Genomic DNA, 27134 nt, shown 5'->3' on the forward strand with positions numbered 1-27134 from the left:
TAAAATGAAGGACCAGTAACCAAAAATTAGAGAGACAGAGGAAATATGAGGAGAGCATTGCTTTTGTGAAATGTTCGGAAGTTACAGGAAGATGTAGCCCACACAGCCATCTTGGACTAGAGGCTGCAGTATGGGAAAGTACTGATGAGGTCTGAGAGGAAATTGGGCTAAGTTCCCAGGGTACTGAATGCCTTTGCCAGCGGTAGGTGGTTGATTCTTTTAAGCCATGAATCTTTGGAAGGATTTGACTAAGGTGATATAATCTATGTTGTAGATTGGTTTGAGACAGGAAGAAAGTGAGTTAGGAAGGTTTCATAGGAATAGCAATGTGAAAAACAGCACTTCACATTATAAATGTTTCCATATAAGAGTGGCCTTGGTATCTCAATCATGTATGTTCTGAGCACCTACTCTGTGTTTCTCTAAACCAGTGAGCGTCGTTTGGGAATTTTCTAATTCATGTTCCCGGAATGCCATGGCACCCTAGAAGGTGGAGTGGGTAAAAACACAAGGATTTATAGAATTAGAAATCTCAACACAGAGTCACTGCAGAACTCCAGAGATGAAGTGATGAACGTGGACCAGAAAAGTTAGGAATGGCTTTGTGGAGGAGATTGAATTTAAACGCCATATCAAAGGGTGTGCAGAGGTTGAGTAAGCAGGCCACATAAGTATGGGCTAGGAATGGGAGTTAGCTTAAAACCCCTTCTGGTAGACAAGAAGGGCAAGGGAGGAGGAATGAGAGAGAGGTTCTTTATTCATGATGTTTAAGTTGCTTTGGTATGAACAGGTAGAATGGGTGCACTGGAGTGAGAGAAAAATTCAACTGTAAAATACAGTCAAGAAGCAAAGCAGTTTTCAACCTCTGCTCTCACCTGTTTGTTAGTTTGTGCTAGGTGTGTCACCTGTGTGTCCGGCAGTTCTTACGCGTTGCAAGAGGCAGAAAATGATGCAGAGTGTCAGGAGCTTGGAGGCCCACACAGCCTCTGCCAGTACCTTACTATGTGAAATTGTTTTTATAAAACAGAGGAAGAGGAGAGAAAATAGAGTTGGGGTAGGGGGAGACCTGAACTTCCTCTTTTATGAGATGAATGTAATATTTCTTTTCTAATAGGTGCTTAAACTCCCATGTATCACTGACGGGATCTTAAAGATGTCTAAAAGAAGGGCATGAGAAAAATTATTGACCAGTAAATGAGTGCTTTAGGGGGAAAAAATAGTGGTATTTTATCAAATGTTTTGCTATCTTGGGTTTGTTTTGCTTTATTCCATTTTGTTCAGTTTGCTATTTGTTTTGCTCCTTAGGGGAAAAGAGAAATTCCCAAATATAAGAAAGATTTCATTTCCTCTAGAGAGAATATTGCAGGAACATCATGGAAACGTCTAGAGCAGTGGTTTTCAGGTTATCCAAGAACTCCCCGGCATGGCATGGAATATGTGGTGTGAATGTGTGTGTGTGTATATATATATATATTTTTTTTTTTGGGGGGGGGGGTGAGAGGGTCCATAGCTGGCCTCCAGTTCTTCAGAGAATCTTATGGGGCAAAAAGAAGTTACAGACTACCAACACAGGGCCGGGATTATGGGCCTTTGATGAGACACAGGCCTCAAGGAAGTGGAAGCTTGGCTTTGGATCTGTAGCAGGGTCAGTACCTGACTCTCCTCACCCTGGCCGGGCTTTGGAGCCAGTTCTCCCACGTGCCTGCTATGCTGGCTCTGCCAGCAAGAGTGAGGGGCAGAGGCTGCCTGGAACCGGGCTCTGTGCATCCCTTCCCTTGTCTGTAAAATAATTATGACAGCAGCAGCTTCATCTTGTGAGTAGTGAGAAGGAATCGCAACACTCTGTGCAGAGCCCCTAGCCCAGTGACTCTACGTGCTAAACTTGAAAAATTTTTCTATTTTACTGACATATAGCTGGTTTATAGTGTTGTGTTAATTTCTGCTGTACAACAAAGTAATTCGGTTATATAGGTACATTCTCTTTCATATTCTTTTCCAAGATGGTTTATCATAGGGTAGTGACTCAAGTAGGGCTTGTCCGGTAGCTCAAATGGTAAAGAATCTGCCTACAGTACAGGAGACCTGGATTCAATCCCTGAGTCAGGAAGATCCCCTGGAGAAGGAAGTGGCAACCCACTCCAGTATTTTTGCCTGGAAAATCCCATGGACAGAGGAGCCTGGCGGGCTACAGTCCATGAGGTTGGAAAAGAGTTAGACCCAAGTTAGTGATGGAGCACACAGGAGCACGCATTGTATATATCTCCCTGTGCTCTAGTAGGACCTTGCTGTTTATCCATTCTATGTTTAAGTTTACTTCTGCTAATCCCAAACTCCCAATCCTTCTCTCCCTCACCGACATGCTGAGCTTTTAATAAATGTGAGCTATTCATATTTGGCTTAGAAATGATCTAGGATGCTTATTTAGAGATAAATGTTTTCCTTGAATTCTCTGATAAATAATGGAGCAAGCCCCAGTACACATTATATTAGCTAGTCATAGAGAAAGGTGATGGGGCAAGTGAGAGAGAGAGATGCTATAACATGGGGGACAAAGGTGGATGCCATCTGTGAGCAAATCTCCTTCCAGTTTAAAAGACAATTAAGTAAAACCAACCAAAACAAAAAAAAAGCATTAACAAACCACAGCATCGTGGTCTGCAGCTGGAATTTTGGTGCATTTTAACAGCGGGCTTGTGTTGCATTCCCAAAATAGCACCAGGAGAAGACAAGCGAGCGGAAGCAGAGTTCTGGATTGTCCTTGTACTAAACATTCTTTTCAAAGAAAACAAAATCTTCTATTTGATCGTGTTGTTGTTTTAATTAGAAAACCCCAATATTACTTTAAGAGGGAAAGGGGAAGCATTCCAAATGCCTCTGAGTTCTAAAGGGATGAATTTGAAAATAGAGCACATTTGGTTTTATCCTCAGCCATGAGTTTCCAGGAAGAGAAATGAAAAATAATATGAAAACTTGTCAAGTTTTATATCGATGAAATGAAACAAAGGAAAAACGGAATTGAACTGTTGTACATAAAGGGCACTTTCTTAAAAGTTCCCAATGTTTACCACATGAAATCATTCCCCTTGGCAGCAAACCTGAAAACGGCCTCGCCTTCTAAAAATAACACACCCCTTATCTTTACTTTAGTGGTAATGATAAAAAATCCCCCTGCCAATGCAGGAGATGTAGGTTTGATCCCTGAATTGGAAAGATCCCATGGAGCGGGGAATGGCAACCCACTCTAGTATTCTTGCCTGGAGAATCCCATGTACAGAGGAGCCTGGTGGGCTACACTCCATGGGGTTGCAAAGAGTCAGACACGACTGAGCTACTGAGCGCCCACGCAGACAAGTGCCATGCCAGGCTTGCGGGGCTGGGTAGCCATCCACTCAGGGCTCCATGGGACAAGGTGGGGACTCCAGAGGCTGAGTCTTAGCTGTGGGTCAGAAATTGATTCTGTGTTTGACTTTTATGCTGTGCATCCACCTGTCTCTCGAAGGCCGTGCAGACCTTCCCAGGCAAAGGAACTTCCCCAGGCATCCACAGTTCCCATACTTACCTGGGCATTTATAGATTTTCAACTGATTTCAACAGGAGAAATAACTGGCCTAGATCAGTGGTTCTCAACCAAGAGCAGGTTTGCCCCTCAGGGGACACGTAGCGGTGACTTTCACCTGGCCCTCACCAGGCCTTCCTGTAGCACCCTCTGCCTTGCTGAGCTTCCTGGGGTGCCTTGGCATATTTAATCTATTTCTGTCTTTGCATACAGTGTTCTCACCACTGTGAAGGTGCCCCCTGTGCCAGCTCCTCTGTTTTTCAGCCCAGCAAACTATTCTCCTTCAAGGTTTTGGGCAAATGTTGCCCCCTCTTTGGAGTGTCTTCCCTGGGGCCTCCAGAGTTGATAGTTTCATACTTTATACTCATGCGTGCATGCTCAGTTCAGTTGTGTCCGACTCTTTCTGACCCTATAGACTGTAGCCTGCCAGGCTCCTTTGTCCATGGGATTTCCTAGGTAACAATACTGGAGTGGGTTGCCATTCCCTCCTCCAAGGGATCTTCTCGACTACTTGTAATTGATCAGTTGCTTTTCTCCTCTAGAATGTGAACCCTTTAAAATAAGGAGTGGTTTGTGATCTTTGTTGAAAAAAACTTTAGAATAATTAGAATCCATGAAAAATGCCCATCTATGGTGGGTACTGAGTGGATGGAGTAATAAAGAGATGATGGGTTGATGGATGAAGAGATAGATAGAGGGATGGATAGATGGTCAGTTGAATGGATGAACATCAATATTTTTTGAGAGCAGACAGGATAGAAATTTTATATAGTACCAGTTTCACAAAAACAGCATTCTAAAATTTTACTCAGGATGCTATTGAGATGACCACTGAGCTATGAACTTCAAGATGTGAGGCAAAAGGAAAATGTGATGCCCTTCATGGATTCTGACAGAGATGATGTGGTCCTTGCAGAAAAAAATGAGAAAGTAAAAAGATTCAATTGATTATTTAACCGCTCAGTGTTTTGAAAAGCAAAAATCACAACCATCCTTGTATCCTCTGCTTCTGCAGGTCACTGGGAACAAAATGACATCTCTAAACTTGGCCACCATATTTGGACCCAACCTGCTGCACAAGCAGAAGTCGTCAGACAAAGAGTTCTCAGTCCAGAGTTCGGCCCGCGCTGAAGAGAGCACAGCCATCATTGCTGTGGTGCAGAAAATGATCGAAAATTATGAGGCCCTGTTCATGGTGAGTGTCCCGCGTTTGGCAGGACATCTCGGTAAGCTGCCTGTTGATTGCCTCTTGGTGGCATAATGAAACAGGGACACCACCTTTTGGCTCATAGTACTGGTCATTGACTGAATTCACTGGAAGCCAGGCAATTTCAGTAGGAATAGAAATGTACACACCTATGACATCACTGTAAGTTTATGATTCCATGTTTTAACAAACATATCTAAATTATAAATGTCACTTCACTGTCTCCTAAACAATAGTCATGTTTTGGAATCACTTGATGAATTGTATAGCAGTGTCCTTGCCCCCAAAATTGATAAAAAGACCTCTTTTTGGAATTATGTGTGGCCCCCATGAATTCATGTATTTATAACCATCCTCAGCAATGGCCCCTCCTCCAAGGTCAATCTGGAGATTCTGCTTCCTGCATGAAGCTCTACCTATCTTCCCTGTGTCCTTCTCACATCACTTTACCATGTCAATTCTCTGTCCCTTGAACCCTATTACTGTTCCTATTGATGTTTATCTTATCATTGTGTTGAAGTCATGTATGGCTGTTTCCCCTAGTAGATTATAAGCGCATTTAGCACACAGGCTGTGCCCTTGTTATCGCCTCTCTGTATCCTCTGTACAATTTTGGAAGGCTCTCCATCTGGCAGGCACTCAGTAAATATTTTTTTTATTTGTATTGAATTACTGGTTCCTGTTTTCCTTCAGAAAAACTTCATTGCTTGCTCCCACTTCCCTTGGATCATTAGAACAAATGTCAACTCTCTTCTGTGTCTATTCACACTCAGAGCACATATCAAAATTTGTAGAAACCTTCTCGATGGTTCTTCATAGATTTCTTTTTTGAATTTGAAGACACTCACTACAAATCTTACCTATTCCACTAGAGCCTTTAGTGGCTTCTTCAGCTGAGTGTGCTAATTCCCTCTTTTGAATTTCCCTAATATTTTGTCTATGTTAATCAAAGGCCTTGCATTAGATTTATTTCCATCCTTGTCTTATACCAGTTATTTTTGTAAATTTGAGAGCCAGTGGTTTAGAATATTTGCTCTCTCTGTTGCACCTTTGTAATCATGACCAAGTAATTCAGTATTCAATAAGCATCAGTTTCAGTTTTTGGAAAATGGGGAAAAAGTTAAAATATGACCTGTTTCCCAGGGCGGTTCCCAGAATCCTTTGATATGTGAAAGCATTCTGCAAACTGTAAAATTCTATGCAAATGTTCATCAATAATTGTATTATTTGGGCAACATAAATTGGCTCAGATCTCAGCACTTCAGCACAATAGACACAAATATCACATAAATTTTAATCAGATGTTTAGTGGACAGCCTTCCTGCTGGTGACATAGGGACCCCAGCTCCTTGCATTTTGAGACTCTTCAATCCCCTAGGATTTCATGGGCCAGACCTAAAAGGGACATCCATCCTGCCCACTCCAATCCCATTGGCCAGAACTCAGCCACAAACTGTACTTCACTGCAAGGGAAGTGGAGAAATGAATTCCTTCTGGATGCCCAGGAGGAAGTGAAAATGGATCTATTGCAGTGAAAAGTTCACTGAGGTAGAAATGTGTCTTGCTCCTCTTTGAGTCTCTGAGGCACTGCCTGTGTGTTGCATGCAGTAGACTCTCAAAAAAAACATGGACATTTTCATGAACTCTATATAATAAATTTCAGGGCTTCCTTGGTAGCTCAGTGGCAAAGAATCCACTTTGCAATGCAGGAGATGTGGGTTCAATCCCTGGGTTGGGAAGATCCTCTGGAGGAGGAAATGACAACCAACTCCAGTATTCTTGCCTGAGAAGTCTAATGGACAGAGGGAGTCTGGCAGGCTACAGTCCATGGGGTCACAAAAGACTTAACACAATTTAACAACTAAACAGCAACAACAGTCTAAATTTCACCCTTCAGCCAAAATCCTCATAATTAATTACATATTTGGGTGAATCAGATGTTTGAATTTTTCAACATTTTCATCAAATTTTAAGTCACATATCATCTTGCCAAGTAGTCTTGGCATTGCTTCATGCTCTGTAGATTAAAAAAAATAATAATAATACTGCTTGTCAATCTGAATTCCATTCTCTAAACTCTGTATTCTAAGCAAGGTTCTTTATGTGAAACCACAAACCATCAGACATTTCTTTTCACCTCAGATACTAGCAAATTGCTTCATGGCTTCCTTCAAAGTCTAGTTGCTGCCGTTTTAATTGTTCCATTCCTCTGCTTCCATTTCGCACTGCCTAGATTATTAACAGCACCAGAAGAACGTCAGTACTCAAATCTTTCCCAGCGTTTTCCAGATCTCATCTCTACCTGCCATTCTCTGTGGAGACTGATGTCAGAATTCTCTTGGGTAGTAGCTCATATTTGCGTTCCCCAGTTGTGATCTGTACTTCTCAGCAAGGCCTTCTGTGGCCACCTTGTCTGACATACAGCCCACAGTCATGCACGCACATCCTCACTTCCTATTCCCTCTCCCTGCCTTTTCCTCCTAGCGCTCATCATTACTCATAAGGACTTTATTCATTTCTTTTGTTTGTGTTTCCCCACTAGAATATAAGCTTTCTGTCGGAGTGAATTTTTGTTCATTTCCATCTACTTTTTTTACTGCATTACCCCTACACCTGGTACTTGGTGGAAACACAAGAAATATTGGTTGGATTAATGAATGACTCAGTGGTACCTCTGTGACATGTGATGATTTCTGTATTATTGATCCTTACTCCTTATGAAGAGGTATGGGCATGGAGAAATTAAGGCTACCTTTCTCAGAGTCAGTTAACCATTCACATAAGCATTCTTGATCTCCTTAGACAACCTATGAGATTTATATATTGAGAAAAAGGACAATGAAGTAGGAGGACAGTACAAAGATCTCTAGCATAGGTCAGTAAAAAGAAAACTGACTTTGCTATAGTCCTCTCTTTACTATACATGGATTCCCTGGTGGCTCAGGTGGTAAAGGATCTGCCTGCAATGCAGGAGACCCATGATCAATCCCTGAGTCAGGAAGATCTCCTGGAGGAGGAAATGGCAACTCACTCCAGTATTCTTGCCTGGGAGAATCCCATGGACAGAGGTACCTGGTGGGCTCAGTCCATGGGGTCAGAAAGAGTCGGACATGACTGAGCGACTAACACTTAATATACATTAGCTCTGAGACCTCATCTTCTTTGATTTCCATTTCTTTAATTATCAAAGGACTAGGTTAGAATGAATAATAACCAAGATCCCTTCTAGTTCTAAAATCTGCACAGTTCTATGTGCTAGCTTCACCTCTTTTTATTAATTAATCTCCTCACTTGTGGATGATTTTTGGAATATCTGGCATTTCAGAATCTAGTTTGTTATACTGACACTGGTGACTGGTTGGCAAAGCTGGTCTGTGTGAATGGACAAAAATTCATTCCTGTATATAGCTGTTTCATTCTGTTTTGTTTTAAGAAGCTTTCAGAAGTAGCGCAGTAATGACAAACAAGAAAGGATGAAGCTAGACAGAACCTAATGGTTAAAGGTGGTTAGCTGTTGTACTCTTGCACAGTTCTTGGACATGTTTACGAAGTCAGAGAAGGAGGCATCACTTCCCGTTGGCATCAGAAAGGAAGACTTGTTAGAAAAGGTGGCTGTGAGCTTGTCCTTCAAGGCAAAATGCATTCTGGAGGCAGTGGTTCCATGGAACTGATGAAAGGGATATAAAAACCCACAGAGGCCTGGCAGGGACCCAAAGCTTGTTCTGAGTGTTATAATGTCCTTCATTTCCACATGTTGACACTGCCTTTCCCAAGTGGCCAGTATCTGACTTAATGGGAAAGTGCCAAAAAGAACCTGACTGTCCCAGAACACAGAAGCGATACCCAGCTTTAGAGGCTGACCTGCAATTTGAGAGCGTGGCTAGGACAGTATTTTTTTTTTTTAACTGGTTGTTTGCTTTTCAGACACTGGGTTAGAAATCATCCAGCTGGAAAGCGGTCATGATAACACCCACCATGATGATCACTCTATCAAAAGACCAAAGCAGCAGATTAAAATCACAGTTCTCAAACTTGAACATGCAGCAGAGTCGTAAGAAAAATTTGTCAGACATTCAGATTCCTGGGCTGCACTCCAGAGATTCAGACTGAGTAGCAATGAGATGGGGCCCAGAATTGTGCACTAATGAATGCCTCCAGGGCTTTCTGCTAGTTTCCTAATCACACCTTGGGAAAACCACATCTTGGGAAACTCCCAAAATGGTGGGAGGACCATGAGCTTTACAAACAGTTCCCAGAATTCAAATCTCTGCTGAGCCAGGTATTTGCTATGTAATCTTGGCCCTATTCTAAGTCTTCATTTTTCTGTTGGAAACAAACAAACAAAAAAGATGAAGCTTTACAGGATTATTTTGAGAATTAGAAATGATATCATAGGGCACTTAACGGCATGGACTAGGTACATCAAAGGGCTTCCCTGGTGGCTCAGACAGTAAAGAATCTGCCTACAATGCAGAAGACCCGGGTTCAATCCCTGGGTCGTGAAGATCCCCTGGAGAAGGGCATGGCAACCCACTCCAGTATTCTTGCCTGAGAAATCTCATGAACAGAGCAGCCTGGCGGGCTACAGTCCATGGGGTCGCAAAGAGTTGGACATGAATGAGCGATTAACACACACACACACACACACACACAGAGGCACTTCAGAAACAGAGAGAAATCACTGCTATTATTGCATGAAATTGATCAGGTGCCTGCCCTATCAAAGTACCTCCAGGTGTCACCTTGGCAGTGATGCCCATCTGCACCTCACCATGTGACACTGTGACCTGCTCCCACATATATATACTCCTAGCCCTTTATTCTTTTCTTCCTTTTAGCTATAGCACTTAGCACCTTCAACTCCCTGTGTATTATGCTTGTTGAAACCTAATAGAATGCGAACTTTATGAAAGCAGGGATTTTTGCTTGTTTTATTCACTGATATCCACAGCACCTAGAAAATACTTGGCAGAAAATGGGAGCTCAGTAATTATTTGTTTAAAAAAATACTGTAATACTGTATTGCTAAGAAAAAAATGTGTTTTTTTTTTTTAATTCAGTACCCATACACCTTAGATTCCCCAACCTTTAAATCATAACCCTCCATCCCTGATATCAGTAACTATATAAAAATTGAAAACACAAAATCATACTCTCTCTGGAACACTGAAAATCAAAGGGAAGAATCATGCATATCTAGAAATGATCAGTGGTATCACTGCAAGGCAGAAAGCATTCAGCTACTCCATCAGGGACCCGTTAAATTGTTCTGAAAGTTGTGGCTTCTGTAGCTGATGTTGGGAATGCCAGAGAAAATTCATTGTGGCGCTTGGAATTAATAAGAGCTTCGGAGCAGAGTGGAGAAAAGAGTCCGCTCCCTCTCAGGGCCGATACTACTAGGGCTTCTTTTTTGGAGAGAGGGAAAGAGGCAAAGGCACCGCCCTTATGGGCTGATGGAAAGTGCCGAGCACAGTGGAGACGTGGGAACGCCAGAGCGTTCCCACTCTGCTGATTGGTCAGCCTTAGCTGGAGATCAGCACAGCACACGTGGGAAATTTCGAATGAGAACTACTGGGAGCAAGGGTCAGAGGCTGTGATGAAGATTCCAAGCTTAGAAGCCAAGCTTTGCTCTATGTTCTCTTCTTTCCCGGCACAAATTACATTTTCTTAAAATTTCTTTTGCATGCCAAGTCAAAAGGAGTCAAGCAGGAACCCAGATCATCAAACTAGAGACCACCCCCTATCGACATAGCTAGATAATTATATGTGATTTCCATTTCCCTTTTTATATAACCACTGTTTTTCTTTTTTAAATAACCACTGTTCGTGTGCCAGGAGTTGGGCTAGTTATTATGTACATCATAATAATTTATTCTAAATTTCACCATGATTTCATGAGAAGTAAGCCAAGAGTGTTTGCCCAAGTGATGCAACAACTGTAAGTGAACTATTACTACAGTGTGATACTCCCCCCTACTCAAAAGATGAGGTACTTTAATATGATGTCTCATATATGGAGTTCATTTGGCCAGGAGTGGGTGGGGGAGAATATTTTAGCCAATTTGAAAATGGGGAGTAAAGGGGACCTTTAACAGCATTGGTCCTTCTGAACTGATCATAACACTGACCCACTCGATGTCCAGGCCAGCAGATGGCTACAAGAGCCAGTGTGTGTTCCTGCTGGAGCCAGCTCACTTTGTCCCTGTCTGCAGTGACAGAATGCATGCACTGTTGCCGCAGGGGGAGAGGAGCCAGAGTGTATTACACCTGATCCGTTTCCACTTCCTGTAACCTGTTGCCATGGAGCAAAGACTACTCCTTGCTCTTCATCTTCCACGAGTCATCCCCCATCACAGCTCCATGAATCCTGGGCTCTTAGACTGTATTTGTTCATGAATGCTTCCTAATTGCCAAAAACGCTGTGTGGCATGGGTTGGCACGTGAGAAAAATTTTTTGAATTTCTTAATGCATCCTGACCCTTCAAATGCACTGAGACCTCTTTACATAATATCAAGCCATCCTCCAAACCAGAGCTGCACAAAGGTCCAAGGCTGGACCTGCCCGTGTTTGAGCTTTTGCTCCCATAAATAGCCAAAGCGATTTCTTGAGTGTGTTTGTTAGCTGAAAAGAAATGTCATCATGACTTTCAGTGACATCCACTTCTGCTGGGGAGCGTTAAAGTTCTCAATGCAAAGCATCCTTCTCGGTTCAGTGCCAAGTGGTGGATCGGTGTGAAACACCTGCTGGCAAGACAGAGCAGCAGGATTGGGTCCTGGGAACTGCTCTCCCAGATGCCCTTAATGGTTTATTATGGTGACTTAGCAAATGGAGAAAACTCAAACCATCTTTCCCTCTCTGTGGTTTATGGGATAAAATACATCATAGCAGTTACACCCGAGGCAATCATTCAATGTTTCATTTTTAATTTGATAGGGTGGATTTTAATTGTGACAGTTTTATTCCTTCATATGTGCAGTGTTTACATTTTTTCTTTCAAGCAGGAGAGTCCAAAGTTCTTTTGAGTTTTGAAATAGCATTATCCTTTGAAGGAACATATGAAAATCTAAGGAGTTGAGTCTCCAAATAAACACAACCATATATGGTACCCTTAGAAAATATCTAAAGTTGCTAAATACTTGAGTAAAACCCAATGGAGATTTTGCTTTGAAACAATAAATTGTAAAGGAAGAAGCCCTTTTGGGATGGGTTTGGTTTCTTCATGTAAATGTTCAGAATTGATTGATTTAAAAAAAGTAATATGCTTTTTATGATTCTACTCCTTAGTTTCCGTTTCACTACATACAAAGTCCCAGAAGAAAAAAAATTTGATTATTGAGTCATACATTTCATTTTTAGAGTTTTTGTATCGATGGCAACAGTAGTTTAAGAACTTATTAGAAAAATTCTAGTGATCCTCAGTTGGGAAAGGAAATTTATTTTCCAAGTCTAAAAATGAGTAACAAGGAAACTTTCCTATAGCCTGAGATTGGTACCGCTTCCAAGAAGAGAGAAACAACTAGACCGGTGTACACCATGAAGACCAATAATCCTGGGTTATTTTTTATTAGTATTTGTAGCAATTCCAACAACATTCATTCAGTATCCATTGCAGAGGAAGCACCAGCCTAGCTCGTGTTCTGAAAGAGCATAAAGTTGAGTGTGTGAGTGAATGAGTAGGTGAGTGAACGGTCCTGGATATGCTGGTAGGAGTTCCAACTGCAACTGCAGTCAACTATGGGTGGTGGCAAACGTCAGGATTTATTGGGCTGGCCAGAAAATTTGTTAAAAGATGTTATGCTGCTACTGCTAAGTCACTTCAGTCGTGTCCGACTCTGTGCAACCCCATAGACGGCAGCCCACCAGGCTCCCCCTTCCCTGGGATTCTCCAGGCAAGAACAGTGGAGTGGGTCGCCATTTCCTTCTCCAGTGCATGAAAGTGAAAAGTGAAAGTGAAGTTGCTCAGTCTTGTCTGACTCTTAACGACCCCATGGACTGCAGCCTACTAGGCTCCTCTATCCATGGGATTTTCCAGGCAAGAGTACTGGAGTGGGGTGCCATTGGAGAAACCCTAATTAACTTTTTGGCCAATTCAATATTATCTCACATAAGAAGAAGCCTGGGGGCACAATTTTAGCAGCTCAGTTGCACTTATCCTCTCTCTGGTCCACCATCTTTAGCTGAAGAGGCCACAATCATTTTCAGCAGCTCTTGCAGCCATTATCACATCCAGTCACAAAGAGAGATGTTTTCTCTCCTGCATCTCTTGTCATTATGAAGGAGAGCCTTTTCTAGAAGCTTCTACAAGACCCCCCTTGGGGTCCCTTGGCCAGGATTGGCCCATATGATCTTGACGTAGATGTGAAGGAGGCCAGTTGACAGAGAACTGCAACCTCTTGAAGTTCCAGGCAGTCAAGTCAGATAATCCCTGCTTTCTGACAATGTGACCAGCCCAAAGACCTGAGGTCTGACAGAAGAGAAAAAGCCAAAAGGTAGAAGCTACAAAGAGTCTAGCTTCAAGAGGTCATACAGTGTAGCTCTAGAAATTCAAGGGGCAGCCGAGAATGGAGACATGTTGAGAAGAAATCCCAGAACTTCCTTACCCACCAGAAGTGTTAGGCAGAAGAGAATAGGCATGTTTCTTTGCAAGCACCCAGGATAAGAGGTGGAAATTGATGGCTGTTAGGCAAGAAAAAAAATCTCAGAACAAATATTCACATCTCCAAGTGATCTGCTTTTAGTTTCTTCTTTTAAGTGTTTGACTTATTTTGTCTATTTCCAATACAGTTTTTATTCTAAAGTTCTTTGCAACTCTTCAGATACTTTCAAATTTGTTAGCCCTTTGCTCCACATAGCATCCCCATAAAGGAGAAGGGGACAGATAGGACATGCTCAGATTTCCAGATGGAGGAACAGAATCCTAAAGAAGATGGTTGATGTTTCCCAAGTTTACGTTAATTATAAGCAGCAGAGCCAAAACTGGAGCTCAGGAGCTATCGATTCCTGGTCAGATATTCTTTCAACAGCATCCTAATTACTGAAAAGGAATGTGTGTGTGGATGGGCTGCCTGGGTATTTCTTCTTCCGCACTGTGAGCTGCTATTTCCTGTCAGGTCATTCTCTTCACTTTGGCTTCTCTATTAAGTATCTAAATTAATAGAAAATGAATACTCATCCTATTGAACTGAGCCAGTAATTTGAAATTTTTATTAAATAGTAGGAAATGAAATGTGCAAATGTGGACCCAGATAAGAGGAATTATTGGGAAAACAGCACTGAATGCTGTTGTATGAATATTAAAAGTCAGTTCCAGGCATCATTTCAAATTCTCTACTTTCATTTTCCCACTGGCTCCAATTTTCTGAACTATTCCTTTATTTTTTAAACAAACGTGGTTTTATCATGTGAATTCTGAAAGCTGCTTTAAATCATGTTGTAACAAGATGGGCTATGAATAAATTAATTAAAGTAATGGCTTATGTATTATACACTGTAGTCAGTCTTGTGTAATACATAGGAAAATAGTACCTACCCTTCCTGCAATACACAGATCCATACATAGTTAAGCTATATTTTTTCAGTCATTTGTAAATAGTGTCTCCAAGGCAAAATAGTACCAAGAGTCTTTTAGAAAGGAACTATAGATAGGGTTATAGCACTGACCCTTTCTATTTGCATTGCTTACCAAGTAAAGGTCACATATGCTACCGAAAATAAACGTCAGTAATTGTAATTTGTTAGGAATGAAGCCTAGTTGAATGAGTAAAACTCTGAATTGCAGAATGGTTTTTGAAAATGTATGCAAAGTTATTTTCAAATAATGATCCCTCATGTAAGCTATTCTAATAATGAACCTGAGTTGATCAGAGAATTGATATTGTGATGTTTGCACCACTCTGAAGGCCATCCACTCCAACTGTTTATTCTTAGTGGGAATGGATTTGGCGCTTGGAGCAAAATTTTTTATTACATGTCTAAGCATAGGAAATTTTAAATTAAACTAACTGGACAAAAATACACATAGTTTTCCTAATTTGCTCGTGAACGTTTCTTTTAAAAAAAAAAAATTATTGTATACATTGTTGGCCTATACCATTTTTTGCTTCGCAGTTCATTTTTTTTTTTTAATGAGTTCCCTCTCTTCTCATTTTCACCCTTTGAATTTTACTTTTAGAAAAACTGATGGAATCATGTGTATCTGTTGGGTCATATTGTTTGTAAACATTGTCAGTCTTTTAATTGATTTAATGTATTCAATAAAGTAAGAGAACAGATATTCCCATTCTGGACCTAAAGTCCTGCTCCTCTCTTCTTCCATTCTCATTCCTAGGCCATTGCACTTGGTCACCGAGCTTTAAGTACTATCTATATGTGTGTCCCCCAAATTTCTATGTTCCACCCAGGACTCTTCCTGAACCCCAGACCCTTATTCCTGATCACTTAGTAGAGCTTTCCTTCATTTGGATGTCTCACAGGCCTCTCACTCTTATACCTAAGTGAAGTGAAAGTGCTAGTCATTCAGTTGTGTCTGACTCTTTGCGACCCCATGAAATGTAGCCCACCAGGCTCCTCTGTCCATGGGATGCTCCAGGCAAGAATACTGGAGTGGGTATCCTATCCCTTCTCCAGGGATAAGCCCGATCCAGGGAGCCAACCTGGGTCTCCTGCATTGCAGGCAGATTCTTTACTGTTTGAGCCACTAGGGAAGCCACAGTCCTAGGCTCTACCCCCAGCCTCCTCCTCATCCTGCAGTTTCTCTGTATCAGTAAACAGCAAGCCAGTCCTTCCTGGGAACGTTGACGTCAGCCTCTCTTCTTCATCCCCTGCTCCCTCTCCTCTTCCTTGTCTCTCTCCACCCGGTCGATTAGCTGCTGCTATGGTCTCTACTTTCACTGTCTCCAGGATCCAAATATTTCTCATCCACTCACCACGCTGGCTTGGCCCTCCCTTACTCTCTTCTGGATGTATCGACAACAATTCCCTCATCTGCGCTCCCAGCTTCACCTTTTGCTTCTTTGCAATCTCCTAGCACCTCGGTAGCCAGAGTGATGACAAGTTGTGTTCGTCTTCTGCTCAGAACTTCCAGAGGCTCCCTGCCTACTTCGGTTGAGAGCAGAAATCATTATCATGGAGTAAGACTCCACAACATCTGGCCTTGGTTACCTGACCTCCTTCCTACCACTCGCCTTCTTCCTCTCACTCTGTTCCAACTTCCCTGGCCTCCTCGCTGCTCCTGACTCAGCATCTTGCTGTTTCTTTCTCCCTTCTCCTTGGAATGATTTTCTCCAATTCCTTCCTCCTTTCTGTTCTCTGCTAAAATGTCAGTTTCTCTGACAATCCCATTTAAATGGCACGCTCCCACCCAGGATTCTTTGTTCCCTGTCTTGGCTTTATCTTTCTCCAGGTGATCCTTGCTATGTTTTCTGTTTATTTCTTTAGTGCCAGTCTTCCCATATTCACTGTCAGCTTCAAGGAGATATGAATTCTTGTCTGTTTGGTTTGTTGCTGAATCCCAGAATCCAGTGCCTGGCACTCGGGAAGCATTCACCAAATATTTATGTAATGAATTAAAGGGATGAGGTGGGAAAAGGTCAGAGTGAGACGCACAATGGTACTGAAGTAGAATGTGTGTGGGTATGACAGCTAGGGGCAGAGATGGGAACAGATTGAGGCAAGCAAGTGAGGGGATGGCTTTGATTAAAAAGGGTTTTGGTCAAGTGTCTTGATCAGAGCATTGTGACAACCAGAGAAGAAATTTGACATACGTGTTGAGGGAAACAGAGAGTACGCAAGTTAGATACTGAAGCTCCAGTATTCTGGCCACCTGATGCGAAGAGCCAACTCATTGGAAAAGACTCTTATACTGGGCAAAATTGAAGGCAGGAGGAGAAGGGAGCAACTGAGGATGAGTTGGTTGGATGACACCACTGACTCGATGGACATGAGTTTGAGCAAGCTCCGGGAGACAGTGAAGGACAGGGAAGCCTGGCGTGCTGCAGTGCATGGGGTCGCAGAGTCAGACATGACTGAGTGACTGAACAACAACAGGTTAGCAAGCTGTTGTATCAAAGGCTCATCTAAGATGGATCTTTGTTTTCGATTAAAAGCTCAAACCAGCTTAAGGAATTTGGGGGCTCACACAGCTGAACAATCTAAGAGCAAATGTGGCTTCAGGCATGGCTTTACCTGGGACTCAAATGATGTCAAGAGACCCCTTTTTCTTTCTCTCCATTTCTTGGAATTGTTTCTTCAGTTGTCAGCACTATCTTCAGGCCCTGTATCCTGTCTCTCCCAAGTCCCTGGGGACTTCTTACAGCTTTGCATTGCTTCTAATGAAGTCCCATGCTCAGCACTCAAGCACCCACGCTTTAGTCTGGGGATGAAAGACTCATTGGTTTAGGCGAGGGCACACCTCACCCTCAAGCTGAAGGTTGGGGAGCCGTTAGTTTTTCAGAGGGAACTTGCAGTATGACTGTCAGGGAAATGAAAGCTGGTAATGGCTAACAGATGAGAACTCCAAAGGGATAATGAGGGCTCAAACTTGGATCATTGCAGCTGGAATGGAAAAAAGAGGGAAGAAGTAACAGGCATCTTGGAGATGAAATCAAGTGGGTTTCCTGGCTCTGAATGTGGAGGGGAAAGGACACAGAGAAGCTTGAATCCAACCCAGCTTTTTAGCCTGTGTGACTAGGGTTTGACAAAGTCATTAATGAAGATTCAGAATGAAGTAGGAAGAACAGATTTATTAAAGGAGGAAAACATTTTGTTGCTTTCTCATCCCTGTTCTTCTTAATAAAATTGTTTCCAGCTTCTTAGAGTTAAGATGAATTGAGTTCTGCAAGAGGCAGGAGGCAAATTCTTCCACCAACCACTTATTCTCAGAAGACTTGTCCCCACAGTTTTTAAGAGTCTTGTCTCTGAGCTCACATGTGAGAGAATCAGAATGAAAATGTATTTTCCCTCAATAGTTGAAATTTCCTTTGGTTGAGCATCTACAGAGTAGAAAACCGTTGGAGCCAAGTTCAATCTTGTTTTCTAGAAAAGTCCTACATGAGTGATTTAGGATTGGAAGGCCGTCCTCTCATGCCCTGAGGATTAAGCTTAGAGAAACACATGATGCTCATCTATAACATTCTAGAGCATGCCTCATCCCACTGTGAAGCAAAAACTCTTAATTGTTGATAGACCAGGATGCAAGAAACAAGTGGAGGCAGGCACTGAATGGCAAAGTGGCATCTGCAAATGTAGTAGCAGCATTTTTTGAGTGTCTGCTATCTGCCAGGTGGTGTTTCTAAGTTCTCAACATGTAATGCGTCCTTTACATCACCACGTCAATCAGCCCTTTTGGTGAGTCCTCTTACTGTCTCTAGTTTCCAGATGAGAACACCGAGACATGGAAAGGTTAGATCCATTGCCCAAAGCCCAACAGCCATATACTGGAACTCAGACACAAGCAGCCTCTGGCTGCAGGGTCTGTGCCCAATAAACCAATCATATGTTCCAGAACCACCCAAGACAGTCCCCATTTCTGCCTGTTGTCTTGGCATAATTATAAATATGAACTTAGAAAGTGTCCCCATTTGGACAAGAAGTTATGAACACCAGTCCTCTTAACCACGATATTTTGCTCATTCAAAGTCAAGAAAATTGAGTCCAAGCAACAGAGGGTTCCAAGTGGTTAGGGTCTATCTCCAGTCACAAGTGGAGTGACAGTTCACCCCACTTGAATTGAATTGAGTAGTGAATATGAAAGTGAAGTGAAAGTGTTATTTGCTCAGCCATGTCCAACTGTTTGTGACCCCCTGGACTGTACCTCTGTCCATGGAATTCTCCAGGCGAGAATATTGGAGTGGGTTGCCATTCCCTTCTCCAGTGGATCTTCCCAACCCTGGGATTTAACCCAAGTCTACTGCATTGCAGGCACATTCTTTACAGTAAGTCTGAGCGACCAGGAAGCCCAGTGAGTATGACTCTCTGGTAATCATCCAGTTTGTTCTAAGAATGAAACTGGCTGCATGGATTGGTGTAGATTTGGTTTTCACCAACAAATCCCTCTGTTCTCTTATAACTTTTGTTGTCTGTGTGACCCCATAGACTGTAGATAACTTTTGAGGCATCCTTTTAGATGCTATTGTCAGCCTGCCAGTGACCACAGTTCACCTCTTGCTGGAGTGGTTTTATTTATGCCTTGACACTTGGTCCGTGCAGGTTCCCCCGGATCTGCAGAATGAAGTGCTGATCAGCCTGTTAGAGACCGATCCGGACGTGGTGGATTATCTACTCAGAAGGAAGGCCTCCCAGTCTTCGTGAGTATGCTTGTTTTCCCATCTTCTCAAATCATCTCGGGGATGTCTATTTCCATTTCCAAAGAATTAGAAAAGTTTACATAACTCCACGAAGGGTGACTTGAGTGGAATTTTGGTGACTTCCTGGCAAATCTGATCTGTCCCCCTAAAAAGAAAATCCTTGTCTTACCAATTGACTTGTCAAATTACAAAATGCCTTTGGGGATTTTTCTGCTTCATTTTTTGTCTTTTTCCAGCCCCTTGAGACTGTGTTTACCAGAAAAAAAAGAAAAAGCCACTAAATCACACTGGCAGGAAGTGCAGGAACTGACAGTGATATGCATCAGTGATTCCACTTCTACAGTGCTTAAAACTGTGCTTAGCAGCCCCCAAGGATGCGCCTGGATGCATCTTACCTGTGTAACTCACCAGCGGGACAGGTGCATCACCAAACCACAGGACAGGCCTCAGCCAAGGCCTAGGTGGCCATTTGAAATGAGACATGTTCACCCTCTCGACTTGCCCACTCTTTATAGCTAGCATCCTTTTGATAGAAATGCACACTGGTCTCCACAGGCCCCCATGTTTGCAATGAGGAAAATACAAGCCTCCCTGTAGGCTATGGTTTGCCACCATTTTTTCCCCCAAAGGAGAAGCACTGAATTTTTTCTGCTGGTTAGATTTTATGATTTCTCTTCACCATTGGCTATAGAGGCAGAGTGTATGGAGGGCGCCAAATATTTAACAAAGCCAGTTAAGGGGACAATATTGCATCATGAACCAGGAGCGATGTTGCCATCAAGGCACCAAACCCTCGAGTATGGTTGCTTTACAATGTTGTGTGAGTTTCAGGTGTACAGCAAAGGGAATCAGTTACACATATGCACATATCCCCTCTTTTTCAGACTCTTTTCCCATATAGGTCATTACAGAGCATTGAGTAGAGTTCCCTGTGCTATACAGCAGGTTCTTATTTGTTATCTATTTTACACATAGTGGTGTTATATGTCAATTCCAATCTCCCAATCCACCCCAGCCCTTCCCCTCCTTGGTATCCATAAGTTTGAGATTAATCTTATAATCAGTGACATGTCTTCATAGCATTTTCTCTCTTAGTCATACATAAATACTGTAATGGTCTGTCTTATTCAGTGGTATCTTGGAAAGATGGACATGCATTAAATTGTTCTTTTATACTGATGTTGAGTTTGATGTACTAATTTTCATTTAAAACTATTTCAAATGCTTAAACATTATGTTCTTTACAGAAACTTGGTGGAAAGAAATTGCACACTGCTCAGGCCTCCTTCTTTTCTGGGTCATTACGTCCATAACCCTGCTCAGTTCAGTTTCACTCTGTGTCCTATAGAGCAGTGAAGAATTTTTAAGTGGATCATCCTTTCAAGAGCACTTTTTAAAATCCATTTCTGTGCAAATCATTATCAAGATAATTTCTACTTCAAGTAAGACATTCTGCCTAGATTCAAGCCCTAAGAGCAAGGGAGAATAAAAATTAATTCAAATTATATACATGGGCTAGCATTTCATGGTCTTACTTTTCATATCAGAAAATTAGGCTTTCTTAAATTTTCCTGAGATACCTAGCTATCATCAAGGTGTAGATTCTAATTTAAACTAACACAGGGCTTTTCTTCGCAGTAGATCTTGTGCGACCAGAATTTAAAGGAACTTACTTATTTCCTTCCCCTGCAAGGGAACAGACATTGTGGCCTTCTCTCTGTGAATCCCCCGTCAAGCTGCCTTTAAACCACTTCTCTGAGGGAAAGCTAGAAAACACACACCTAAAAAAAACACTGATTTTTGACTTGCCGAATTTCTTGCTTTTACATGGCATTTAAAAGCACATGAATGTTATACGTTGAAGAATAGGTGATAGAAGTTATTTCTGTGTGGTTTTCAAGTACACTCTTTGCATATAAACACCAATAAATGGGCCTTTCTTTCTCTGATCTTAGGAAAAGGAGGAATCATATTAAGCCCATCCCAAGCTGTAGAGTGGTTTGGCCTCTTCTGTTGCCTGTCCCCATAGGAACAAGAATCGCAAGGCCTAGGCAAGCTGACCCTATTCCAAGATGTTAGGTGAGTGACAGGGCTTCAAGGAAAGGGAGGTGAGCTCACAGGAGCATGGAAGATGGCAGAGATGAGTGCCATGGAACAGAAATCTTTGGGAGAAGACTGACTAAGTAAGGAGAAGTGAGTGTTTAGTTTTTCCGTCTGGATACAGGTCAGACAGCAGCTCAGAAGGATGATAATGCTGCCAGGAAATGAAAATACATACATTAACAAATAAATATGGATTTTTAATGGCCATTTGAGGCTTGCAAGTCCTAACCCTCGAGCTGTAGATAGTCTCTGCAGGCTTTAAAGCGTGCTTCTCCACTTTACTGTGCATCTGGATCGCCAGGAGTTCTTGTTAAAAAAACTCTCTGAATCAGTATGTCTGGGGAGGGAGCCTGAGAAACTGCATTTTTAACAGACCCTCAGATGGAACTGTGATATGGCTGGGCCATGGTCCACACTTTGAGGAGCAAAAGCTTAAAATCTCAAGGCAATTTTTTTTCAATTTTTTTTGAAGTATAGTTGAATTACAACATTGTGTTAATTTCTGCCATACCACAAAGTGATTCTGTTGTGCACATATGTACATATATATATGTATACACATATATATACATTCAGTTTTTAGATTCTTTTCCAACATGGTTTATCACAAGATACTGAGTATAGCTCCCTGTGCTCTACAGTAGGACCTTCTTGTTTATCCATCCTATTTATAAAAGCTCACATCTTTAAGAGCTTGCAGGTTTGTTGATACTCCAAGGGACAAATGGTATGTGCTGGGTCCCTGGTTCTCAGCCTTGTCTCCCCATTTGAATCACCTGGGGAACCTGAAGAATACCTCCCCCTGGGTGCCCCCCTAGAGATTCAGATTCACTTATTCTGGGGTGCAGTCTGGACACCGGGATTTTCAAAGCCCTCATGTGATTCTCTCTCAAGTGGCCAGGCTAAGAACTGCCAGCTGAGAGCTGCCCCAGTAGATACTACATATTTCCTGTCATCCAGAGAGTTGAGGTTAGGTGATTTGTTACATTCCAAAGGGGGCTCTGTGTTGACAGAGAAGGCAACCAGTGCTCCAGACCATAAATCCACATGAACTTTGGAGAAGAGAAAGAAATGTTTCCTGCTGTCTCATGGATAGCTTCTGAGAAGAGCAAGGATTTGAAGGGAACTTTGTAGGGCTGGAGAGGTTGTCAATAGGCCTGGATGTTTGGGGAGCTTGAACCAGGACCTGGTCATAAAAGTAAATATGTCAGCTGGCTGGGGACACAGTAAAAAAAGCTGGCCAGCACAGAGGGCAGAAGCCCTTAAATGGCAAGCTTAGAGGTGATGCCTAAACCAAGAAGCAGTGGCGAAGAATTAGAGTGATCGTGGTCATGATAGATTACAGTGCTGACAAATTGCAGGACCCCAATGCTGGCAACACTGGCATGCCAATTACCCATCAATAGCACACACTTATATGATATAAAATGCTGGTCATGAGGTTTGAATTCAGAGCCAGATTGCCTGAGTCCAGATCCCATTTCCACTTCTAGTTAGCTGTGCTGTCTTGGGTAAATCAATTTCTCTCTCTGTCTCAGTTTCCTCATCTGTAAACTAGAGATAAAAAGTCATACTGGGATGAGGACTTCCCTGGCAGTCCAGTGGTTAAGACTCTGCACGTACAATACAGGGGGGTGCAGGTTCGATCCCTGGTCAGGGAACTAAGATCTCACATGCCATGCGGCCAAAAAAAAAAAAAAAAAATAGGAAAAAGTCGTACTAACTTTATAGTTATTTGGCTATTAGTATCCGGCTTTAAATAAATGCTTAGTATTCGTTAATGATCATTATCACATTGCTTGGCATTTCATCATTCTGTTCATTTATAACTACTTACCAAAGTAGTTGGTAAGTAGGTGTAAGTAGTTTTAAGTGGGGTGTCACTAGATTCTGCCTTGCTGTCCATGAGACAGTAACTTACGAAGGCAACATGGCATGAGAGAACCCATCCATGTTAAGTTGTGGCACTCTGGAAAAAGGCAAAGTCCACCTGATCTAACTGGCATCGGGATGGTGGCGTGGTTCTAGAATGGAAAGAGGGGTGAGGACGAAAGGCACCGAAGTTGGGAAGGTGACCTGATTGCGTCAGGCCAGGTAGAGTTTGAAACGGACAGAAAGCGGTTCCGTTTGCAGGTCATGAGGTGGAGGACCTGGATAAGCTGTGGTGCAATGGAAATGGACAGAACTCTTGTTCTGAAGATTTTATTTAGTGAAAACTCAGCTACAAGGGCTATAAAAGGCAAGAATGGAAAGGATTTTCAGGAAGACCACAGAGTGGAAAGCAACAGTAGCTTCTAAAATGAACTCTGTAAGTGCAGTGATATGCACGAGCTCCCTCGTTATTCTCTTCCGACTCTTTGATTTATTTCCTGAAGCTTCTGTTCTGTGCCATCAATTCACATACCTAAATAAGGTTTTAGGTTCCCGTGCCCCACATGGCAACTGCATAAGATTTTATTTGGAGTGGACAAGTAAATTTTCAAAAGAGTGTCAAACCAAGAACAAGAACATCCTCATCATAATTTCTGTTTTGAAAGATGAAACATTTAGTAATAGTTGGGAATTTCATGCTTCCATTTGAGTTGTTTCCTCTTCTGTATGTGACAACTGAACTGGGGGAGTGAAAGGAGGATTCATTCTTTTTCCTTGTGCTTGTCTACTTACATTTTTGGCTTCAACCAAAATGGAATGCCAAGAGGAGATTAGAAGAGATTTATATTACTAAAAAGGCAAGACTTCTAGTTTTTTAATTGCTTGTCTGCTTTATTTATTGGAATTATATGCTCTTTTTTTCCAAAGATACTTAGAATAGATTCCCCCCCTCCTTGATTTAGGGATGTAAGGAAGTAGGGGATGAGAACAGAATCAAAGAAGACAAGGTGTGATAAACACAGGCATTTGCAACAGAACAGAGCAGGGCTGGGACTAGGGTGAGGAAAGTGAGGTGCCAGTTTTAAGGGTGTGCTAAAACAGTCATCAAAATGAACAACAATTAAATGTAGCAATTTTTAAAAACCAATGTCATCGCCAAAGATCTACAATGAACAAAATAGCAACAAAAATTTTAGGAGACCTGGGCAAGTTCTAATGTCTATCTCCTGGTGGGAGTGTGGATCCATGTCAGCTTCTCTTTGGAGCGGGCTGCCTTTGTCCCTAGGATTCTGCATAAGGGATGTTTTGCAGAAGTGAACATGATGAATGTGAAAATCTTCCATAAATCCAGAGTGGCTATGGCAGTGGATTCCTTTCCAATTACAATTAACAGCGTCGACGATGGTTATGTGCTTTGAGTTCCAACAGACGGAGGGTTTATCAGTTCCCAGCTGAACCAATCATGAAACCAAAGCAAGTCTGAAATCCCCAAGGATGTTCCTTACTGGGGTCGCTCAGCCAGGGGCCGGGCCGGCCATTTCCGGTGATTGAACCGGAGTTTTCCGTCTATCCACAGAACGAGTTCTGTGCCTCCGGCTGCAGTGCAGGCCTGCCCACAGTACCCTGCCAGCGTGTTTACACCCTGACCTGGAAGGACCAGCTAAGGGTGAGAAAGCAATTCGCTCTCCGTGTCCATCTCATGCCTGTTTGGTTGGCCGAGACTGGCCATGCATGCTGTGGATGGTCCCGAGGCTTTCAGGGCTCATGGGAAGGCTCTCCAGTCATGGAGGCAAACCCATGTCAACTGGCAGTGTATCCACTCAGCATTCCCCACCTCAATCCATGAAATTCCAACACCTAGAGAGACAGAACACCATGTGCCTCTCAACGATGTCTCACTGCTTAGAGTAAATATTTTCTGTAAATAAACACATGAATATTTTAGCCCTTTACTTGGAGCGCTGAACTTAAAATTGTCTTCCAAGAGGTGAATTAGCTTAGAGGCAAATCTTAGAGAAGATATCAGTGACAGCTTGTCTCATTTTTTTCAAAGATACTCACAGGGAAGGTCCTGGATTTGTTTCCAGTTGATTTAATGATAAAGCAATGGAGTGACACTAAAATTTTTGAAAACTCTGAACTCCCAATATTATAGTGAGACTTCTGAGGAATAAATATAATCATTTTATTTCATTAATTGGTGGGCTCTCGTGTGGAAAGACAAGTCTTCCCAGGTGGCCCAGTGGTAAAGAATCCGCTGGCCAGTGCAGGAGATGCAGGTTTGATCCATGGACTGGATCCCGGGGGACTGGATCCCCCGGGAAGACGAAATGGCAACCCACTCCAGTATTCTTGCCTGGAGAATTCCATGGACAGAGGAGCCTGGCGGGCTACAGACCATGGGGTCTCAGAGAGTCGGACACAACTGAGCGCATATGCACACGTGTAGAAAGACAACCCTTGTGCGTGGGTTCTTGGGCAAATTTGGCCACCACCTTACTGACCTCTGCTGAGAAATTAAAATGATAAATAGGAAATACTTTAAACATATAAAAGAGCCACCAACTGTAAGCATAAAACAAGGCATTTTACTATTGATTTTGAATAATTTTAAACTATACAGTCCAGGGAATTCTCCAGGCTGGACTACTGGAGTGGGTAGCCTTTCCCTTCTCCAGCGTAACTTCCCAACCCAGGGATCAAATCCAGGCCTGCCGTGTTGCAGGCAGATCCTTAACCAGCTGAGCCACAAAGGAAGCCCAAGAATACTGGAGTGGGTAGCCTATCCGTTCTCCAGAGGATCTTCCTGACCCAGGAATTGAACCGGGGTCTCCTGCCTTGCAGGAGGATTCTTTACCAGCTAAGCTATCAGGGAAGCCCATGATTTTAAACAGTATCTATCAAATACATTTTCAGAGTCTTGGCCCTATGCAACGTCACCATCCCCTCATTTCTTTCAGTCCTCTCTTGACGTGTGATCAGAGTTGTTAACAGTAACTTCATCCAGTTGCTGCCACACAATGAATTCTATATACACGTCAACTTATGTGCTTCTGCCAGGCCAAGGGGCTACCCAAGCTGTTCGCCATGTGCACTCAACCTGCATCAGCTTCCATGGCTAGGTACACTGGCTGGGGAAAGAGGGATCCCCCACCTGCCCATGTTCCTGGGGGTGACCCCAGCCCCACTGAGGAGGTCCATGGGCTGTGTCTACCGCTTTCGCCTCCACCCCCAGGGATTAGCTCTGGCCTCCTCCTCCGGTTTCTCCCTCATGGGGGCTACAGCTATGGTGACCTCGGTTGCTTGACTTGGACAATGACACCGAACAGCAGAGAAAGGCAGCTTGGCCCCTCCTGCCCCCTCCCCTTATCATGTTCTGATCCATAACCAGATAGCATTCAGCGATCTGGCTCCTGCAGGCTGGAGCTGGCTGCAATGGGCACGCTCTCTCCTCTAATCCGATGTAGCCCTGCCAGCTGGAAGTCAGAACCAGCCCATTGCCCCCACTGCCAACCAGGGCTGAGGCTGTGGCCAGTACCTGTGGTCTCTCTGCTGACTTGCCTCCGAGGAGATCCATAGCCCACGGTCACATCTATGGGGCGAGGGAGGGCAGATAGGCTTGGTATCTCAGGTTTGGTATCTGACTTCCCCCAAGTATCAAAATTACCTGGAGGGCTTTTAAAGCCCTGCACCCAGAGGTTCCCTTTCAGTCCTCAGAAGCAGCACCCATTTGGCTTAATGATCTGTTGTCACCATCTTGAAATTCTAGTCATTATTCTCACTGTGGGGCCCTGCGGGTTCACTTGGCCCTGGGCCCTGCTTGTGATTGCCAGTCCCGTCAGGAGATCCAAAGGGCAGCCTGCGAATTCGCATTTCCAACCAGTGATGCATTTCGCAGATGATGGGGACGCTGCCATGTCAGAAGTACTGTCCCTAGTACTTGAGATGTTCAAGAAATTTCTTTCATGGGGTGTTTTTCCTGATGCACGTTGACTGTTGACTGAATCTGCAACTTATGTTTTGCTCTATATATTCTCTTCTGTATGTTTTGTAAGACAGATGAGCAAGATATGAGACCAAACCATTGTGGTC

The 27134-nt window shown here is 42.9% G+C and overlaps 1 protein-coding gene across 7 annotated transcripts in view; it reads left to right on the plus strand.

Moving 5' to 3' along the window:
- Nucleotides 1–27134, plus strand: part of ARHGAP6 (Rho GTPase activating protein 6) — a 541907-nt gene that overhangs the window by 505269 nt on the left and 9504 nt on the right. For all 7 annotated transcript variants that reach the window (XM_070365358.1, XM_070365357.1, XM_070365359.1 and 4 more), the window contains exons 9-10: nucleotides 4572–4751; nucleotides 18970–19067. In XM_070365358.1, the coding sequence (XP_070221459.1) occupies nucleotides 4572–4751; nucleotides 18970–19067 (278 nt within the window). The remainder of the gene's footprint in view (nucleotides 1–4571; nucleotides 4752–18969; nucleotides 19068–27134) is intronic.

Source organism: Bos mutus, chromosome X (genome assembly GCF_027580195.1).
Source record: "Bos mutus isolate GX-2022 chromosome X, NWIPB_WYAK_1.1, whole genome shotgun sequence".
NCBI classification, from domain to species: domain Eukaryota; kingdom Metazoa; phylum Chordata; class Mammalia; order Artiodactyla; family Bovidae; genus Bos; species Bos mutus.